Here is a 7,291-nt window from a genome sequence, read left to right on the forward strand (position 1 = left end):
ACGACTTCTGACTTGGTCACAAGTATACTATACTATATTAAAAAGCCTCAGTGGAGCAAATGTAAATCGTGTCTGTGAAGGTTCTCGGTCATCCAGGTCATGGTATATCCAACAAAGGTTCAAACAAGGCAACTGGACTTGTAGAGTTTTTTGAGAAGAACTAGAAGCTACTCAGATGAGTGGTGAAACATCTTCTCAAAAAAATAAATAAATAAAATCCTCTACAAGTCCAGTTGCCTTTTTTGAACCTTTGTTGGATTTACTAAGTAAACGTAGGGCAGTCAAACCAAGCAGACCCCCAGATACAATGGCAAAGATAAACCTCCTACAGTGTAACAACACGCCACAAGGGCCCCTCATTTAAGTTTGGACCAGGGCGATAGCACACATGTCTTTGCCTGCCCCTTTGTGACTTATCACAGCAGGAAAACACAGTTTCCTTGTGCTAAATGTAAAAGTACAGTGTGCAAAATACTTGTTTATAACCTAAACATCAGTTTTACCTGTAATATACCATGTTTGTACATTAATGTGTAAAGACAACTACTACTAGTACAACTACTACTAATGATATTCATTCATTAATTTTTTGTAACTGTTTGTCCTGTGAAGGGTCATGGGGGAGGGCTGGAGCCTATCTCAGCTGTCATTGGTCTAGAGGGGGGGTCCACCCTGGACAGGTCTCCAGTCTATCCCAGCTGTCATTGGTCTAGAGGTGGGGTCCACCCTGGACAGGTCTCCAGTCTATCACAGGGCTAACACAGAGAGACACTCACACCTACGGCCAATTTAGAATCACCAATGAACCTAACCAGCATGTCTCTGGACGGTGGGAGGAAGCTGGAGTAGAAGGACACTAACAATCCTACTTCCACTACTACACATGTTCGAGTCTTCGGCAAAAAATAAAATCTCATTTTAAGCGGTACTTTGCCGCTGCTGAGTTTTTTAGTTCTGCACTGTGCACTCTTTTATTCTGAAACAGATTTCTTATAGCTGCTCTTGCCAGTGGAACATGTTGAAGCCAGACCACCAATCTGAGTAAAGATGTCTTAAGTGAGGTTGCAAAATCCAACACAATCTGTTGTGCATCAGCTAAGACTACTGCCTGGAAGAGACGGGTATGCAGTGACGTAAATGTTTTGGTGAATCTGTCAGCAAGAGTGGATTTAGGTTTATGACCCACAGTACTGGTGAGAGGGGTGTTGTTTTCTACACAGGAAGGAAGATCAGTCCCTCTGCTTCCTCCGTCTGACACTGCAACACAATGTTCCTGAATGTTTACTCATGAATCAATGATAAAAATGTTTTATTTCTATACGTAAATATTCATTTCTCTTGTGATGCCTTGCAGCAGTCACCCATAAACTATTAGCACTGTGTGATATGAGGTCATTGAAACCTTGACCTCCATCCCATGTCTCCTTTTATACAATACACCAGTTACTCTACAAGTTGATGCTGGTTCTGATAGAAAGGAGTCAGAAGACTCAGTGGATCACAGGTTGTTTAGTTTGGGGCTGTGGAGCTGCAGACCAGTCAGGGTGTCCATGCTGACCTCTGACCACCAACAATGGGCATGTGAGCATCAGAACTGGACCATGGAGGCAGTGTGATGCTTTGGTCCATGTTCTGCTGAGAATCCTTGGGTCCTGCTATCCATCTGACATGTACCACCTACCTAAGTGTGGTTGCAGATCATGTACATCCTTCCATGGAGGCGGTATTCCCTGATGGCCTCTTTCAGCAGGAGAAAGCTAAGATGGTTCAGGAATGGTGTGAGGAGTTGACTCGGCCTCCAGATTCCCCAGATCTCAGTTCTTGCTATGTGCAGAGATGTGTTTTTGTAAAGTCTGAGAGCTCATTCTATGGAAACATTTGCAGGAGCTTCTGAATGAGGTTCTTTTGAAACCTGTCCTTCATGTTTCTTAACCTCCTCTTCAGTGTCATCCTTTTTCTTCAGTCAGAGTTCTCTTATGGGAAATCCTCCCCTCAGCCATGACAGGGTCCTGGATGACGCGACCATTCTTTTTGATGCTATCACACTCCTGTGGTTCAGGCCTTCCTGGAAGCCTGGTTTCGTCTCATGATATTAATTTGCTTTTACACAGAGGTCACTGTTTTCTTCACTTCAGTCAGCGAGGCTCCAGAGAGGCCACATCCTGCCTCGGCTCAGTTATCAAATCAGCTGTCACAGTCAGTAGAAGGCAGTGTAACCTTAGTTATTACACACTTTATAGGATACATTTATATTATAATAATTGATGTTGTATTTTTATGTGTGCAATATTATTTTGGGACTTCACAGGATTAAGTACTTATAGATGGTTTCTACCTTTCTTTGGTTTATGGTGGGACAGTTAGGGGTGTGACGCTGTCCCGGTGCACGTGTAACCGAGGTAATAAAGTTACATGTAATGTCCTGTCATGCTGAGTCTTGCAAAAGAAATTCAAACCATGATATGTCATAGGAATAGCTGATGTATGTGATTTGTAGTAAATCTGATAAAACAAACAGAAACTCTGATGTGGTCCTTTAAAGCGAGAACAACGCGCCTGTAAACGGCTGTAGTTTCAAATCTGTTTCAGAAGATTTGAGGCCAGAGAGTCTGGAGAAGGCCGCCGCTAGAAACCAGGGTTACAGAGGATTCAGATAAGACTGGGATTCTACTGAGGACGAAGTAATACATCAAGATATAGATGTGTGTTATAGGAACACTGCCACTAAGAAGATTATTCAAATGGACAAATAGACACATAGACAGATCCCAGAAGCAGCATCTTATAAACTGTAAAAGAAACTGGAAGCCAGCATGAAGTGAAGCACAGACTCCACAAGGTGGCGCCACTGTTGCATTTTTGAGCTGCAGAGACCTTTGAGCAGTTCCTGTTCAGAGTCAGCGTCAGGACAGCTGGGATCTCTTCCAAAATGACAAAATACTGTTGTGATTACAAGAAAAAAAAAAAAAAAAAAACATTCCCACACACGTCCGGTAGACGAGGTGGGTGGTGAGCAGATCAACATCCTTCTTATTTTCACTATTACTTACAACTACAGCTGCGTAACCACCCAGGAAACAGGCCCGGGGGCGAAGGAGCAGCAGGTCGAGGGATGCTTGTATTCCATATCATTAAAAGTGAAAGCAAATCAGAGGCTGTGATGTCCCTCCACGCACGACACAGGCACCACTTACACAGCCGTGTTCTCAGGTTCTGTAGCCACACACACGAGATGATTTATTATTAATCCACAAAAGTAAACTAGATTTAATTTATAGTTTAATATAAAGTTTCATTTTTACCAAACTGATTTCTTCTACTTTTTAAACTTTTATTGAAATATTACTGACAGTGAAGCAAGAAATATCTTGTTCTTGTATCCCAGTGGTGAAAGAAAGTTTAAGAAATAAATGTAATAAATAAATCTTTTTTTAATATATATTTATATATTATATATATATATATATATATATATCCTTTGCAAAGTTCTTCATAGATCCTGCACAATTTGAAATGCGTACATCCTGTAATCCAAGACATGCTATTGATTTACAGAGGCCGTGCTGCTTTATGGGTTATGTAAGTGTTATGTAAGTGTGTGTTGTTATGAGGAGCTGTCAGGTTGGCTGGCTACAACACGTTGGAGCCAACAGGCAGTCAAACACAAATTCCACGGGGAGGAAAAAAAAAAGAAGCTTTATTAATATTTTAATATATATATCAATAATACTTTATATACAAAATATGTACAACCATGTGTTACATTTCAAAATAAAAATCCCAAGTACCTCTCTCTATATAAAACTATTATTTTTGTTTTACATTCACTCTCTTTGCCACAGACGCAGAGATTTGAAGCGAACACGTCTAAACACTTTGCCACCGTCGCGTCTGCGAGTAAAGGCAAGCGGCGTGGGCCGAGAACCAGGCCTGGACTCGACCGGGGAACCCGTGGGCCACGACGCAGATCGGCCTCACGCTATTACACACTGTACACGCTCTTGTGGCATACAGCAAAATGGCCACCTCCTCCCTCCTCCCTCGGGCAGCTCTACAAATACCCCCAGCAGCGGGGCCACGTATCAAAAATAGAGATGTACGAGTAGTATGAGCAGAAAAAATAATTACAAGACGTTACTTCACAGGAACTCCATCTAAATGCACAAACAGTCATGAGTCACAAATAAAATGGTAAAAGCACGTATGTCCACATGAGTGACACACCTCGTACAGTGTCAACGCCCTGAATTCTTTGAACATCGTGATCTCTTGTGTACATTTAGCTCCAACATAACTAAAGGGTGAAGCCTCAGACATATATGTATATATATATATAAATATATATATATATAAATTTATAGAAAGAGAGAGAGACATTCTAAACATTGGTTTTGTTGCAGTTGCTGGAGCGACAAACACTGAAGATAGATCCTCCATGAGCAGATCTACAGCAGGTAATAAGAATTCAAGCAGCATCTACAGGGGCCTTTAGTTCAATCTTTACATTCATTAGAGACTGCTGTGTGTGTGTGTGTGTGTGTGTGTGTGTGTGTAAAGGATGGGTCCTAATCATTTCAAGGGCGGCGGAGGGGTTTATCTGTGCATTACATTCTGGGTTCGACTCTGACATTCAACACTGAGCGCAGAGAAGACAAACATCGCTAAAAATAAAAAAACATTTTTAAAAACAACTCTCGCCATCTCGTGTCCACGCTGTAAACTGACCATGTTCACAGTGTTTCAGAGCAACAGGTGTGATATGAGCCTTCGCCTGGGCCGCTCCAGGTTTGCCCTCAAAAGTTCGGCTTCGGTTCGGGAGCCGATGACAGGACAGTGACCGTGTGGGGTGCTGTGCTGGGGCGGGACTACGGCGGCGGTTTGAAGGGACGCCAAAGCGTTTGTGTGTGTGTGTTTTTTTCCTGCCCTCTATTCTTTAAACCCCGTTCAACATTCAGAGGACAAGATTCTTGACACAAACACATCTGCTTAGTCTTTGGTTTCCAAGTTCAAAGGTGGGACCTGCTTTAAAGCTTTGTGGAGAGCGGGGGAGTCCATCTGGGTCTGGTGGGGCACTGGAGACCCTGCCCTCGGGGACATGACCAGGGAAGAGGGCAGCGTGTCCGGAGGCAGGCTCGCCGCGGAGCCGCTCATGCTTGGGTACATGACCGGCATGCCCCCGGTGTACCAGCACTTCTCCAGCATGGGCAGGTACGCCGCCGCCGCTGCAGCCGCCGGGGGGATGAGGTAGAAAGGGAGGCAGAACGGGGGCTGGTTGGGGGAGAAGCTCATGTAGCCGCCAGGACCTCCTGCCGCGTGCCCGGACAGGATCTTATCCTCCGAGGAGTCCGACCTTGACCTCTTGGCCTGCGGCTCGTCGCCCTCCTGCTTGACTGCGCCAGGCGTCCGCTCAGCTGCAGGGTGCTTGAGCTCCGCCTCCCTGGCGTGGCTCTCTGACCACTGCGCTTTGGGGTCGCGCTTCTCGTGCTCGCCCCCGTAGCCGCTGTCGGTGTCTGTGTCGCTGCCGCTCTGCTCCCCCGTCCCGTGGGGGTAAGTCCTTTGGATGACGGGGACACAGTTCTTAGCGGGGCCCTCGGAGGCCCTCTGCGGCTGCGCGGTGGGTTTCTTCACTCTCTCTGAAGCCTGGAGGGTGGACTCGCCTGGCTGGGGACCGCTGGGATGCTGCAGGACCTCGGCCGCCACCTTCTGGATGTGACTGATGACGTGTGAAGGAGTCAGGTCTCTGCTGCTCTCCTGGCTGCTCAGATAGCAGAGGACCTCTTTAGCGCACAAGTGAAAGCCGGAGCGGAACATCTCCTCACTGCTCTCTGCGCCGTCGCCTCCATGGTCACCTGGTGATTAGAAGCCCAGCGTTAAAATCTAAACCAACGCGCGCAGAATTATCCTTGACGTACTTCCGCGTTCACCGACGCTCAGTGACAGAAAACCAAACTCACTGTTCTGCAGGTCTTTCTGCAGCATCATTATCTTCTGCTGCTGCTGCTCCAGGAGGGAACTCAGGGCCTTCACATGCTTGAGAGTGAGCTCCAGCACCACGGCTTTCTCCAAATGACCCAGCGTCTAAAACAGGAAGACCTTCGATAAGCATGTTGATCTTTCTTATGTAACACATTCTGCAGCTGAACAGAGGACAAAGCCTCCAACACGGAGGAAGTCATGCAATCCACGTACACACACACACACACACACACACACACGCACGCACACAATTCTTCACACAATTTCAAATCTAAAAAAATAAATAAACAAAAAATGAAAAACAACACAAAATAGTAAATATTAGTAAAAGTATTGTTTTTTTAAAAAAAATTAAATTGCAAAAGTTAAAAAAGAGAATGCATTTTTTTTTATTTGTTCTTTTAAAACCCCAAACTATTTTTTTTTATATTTTTTTTTTTTCTTAAAGAACTTAAAACCTGGATCCAGACTCCCTAGGAGCATGCGGCGCCGTCACACATGTCGGATAAATAACTCACCGTGAGCTTCAGATGTTCTGGCAGCAGATCCTTCAGCTGAGCGATGCACTCGTTGATCCGGTCCCGTCGTTTCTTCTCGATCAGCCGGTGCGGCAGCTTGTAGGTCTCCTGGAGGAGGCGGCAGCGTGGTGAGCTTGAGCGGACTCATTCAGACACCGATCGCTTCAAACTTGACAGTAATGTGCGAGAATTTTACCTTGCTCTCATCCCCGCGCTTCATGCCCCTCCTGGGCTTGTACACATAGATGGGAAACTCCATTCTTTTTTTGGAGACAAGATAAAAATGAGTTTAGTTGAGTGTCTGAGCTGCGGCGGCGGGACAGAGTAGAACAGAAGAGGATATATATATATATATATATATATAAAAAACAACACAATATGAAATGTTCATCTTACCCGTGCATGTCCAGTGCCTGGCGCTTTGGCACGCAGGGAGGCGGTTGCGCGCTGGTAATCCTCTCCATGTCGCTTCACCGTAAAACCCGGAGGAAATTCTTTAAAAAGCCTCAGAAACACGTCCCAGATGTTGGTCTGCTAGCGCGCTTCAAAGCGACAAATGAAAAGAGGAAGAAAAAACAAAAAACAAAACAAGTATGTCCTAGTATCCAGTGTTTGGGATCCCGTGGAGAGCTGCAGCTCGAGCGCAGGCTGGATGTTGTCACCCTGAGGTCTGGACTCGGTAGTATGCCTAGGGAGGCTCCACGCCCGGATCAATGTGTGAGAGCTGGGTGGGTTTGTGACTACGTGTTAAATAAACCCTGTGACTGCAGGCACGTCTCTCAGCTACAGACACAGAC

At 45.5% G+C, this 7,291-nt stretch overlaps 1 protein-coding gene across 1 annotated transcript; it reads right to left on the reverse strand.

The window, feature by feature from the left end:
* Positions 1 to 3,680: 3,680 nt before the first annotated feature.
* On the reverse strand, positions 3,681 to 7,291 carry bhlhe40 (basic helix-loop-helix family, member e40). The gene is made up of 5 exons (XM_084542146.1): positions 6,891 to 7,291; positions 6,691 to 6,754; positions 6,495 to 6,602; positions 5,955 to 6,078; positions 3,681 to 5,849 (listed from the first exon to the last, which is right to left on the reverse strand). Exons 1-5 carry the CDS (start codon positions 6,956 to 6,958, stop codon positions 4,987 to 4,989), a joined length of 1,227 nt encoding a protein of 408 aa, XP_084398272.1. The 5' UTR covers positions 6,959 to 7,291; the 3' UTR covers positions 3,681 to 4,986.

Source organism: Chelon labrosus, assembly GCF_963514085.1.
Source record: "Chelon labrosus genome assembly, chromosome: 4".
NCBI classification, from domain to species: Eukaryota; Metazoa; Chordata; class Actinopteri; order Mugiliformes; family Mugilidae; genus Chelon; species Chelon labrosus.

Coding starts and splice junctions, on each gene's coding strand:
- bhlhe40 (XM_084542146.1), bottom strand. CDS start 6,958: ATGGAGAGGATTACCAGCGCGCAACCGCCTCCCTGCGTGCCAAAGCGC. Junction 6,755..6,890: donor CAGGCACTGGACATGCACGG/GTAAGATGAACA, acceptor CTCCAAAAAAAG/AATGGAGTTTCCCATCTATG. Junction 6,079..6,494: donor CAGAACATCTGAAGCTCACG/GTGAGTTATTTA, acceptor TTCCTGTTTTAG/ACGCTGGGTCATTTGGAGAA.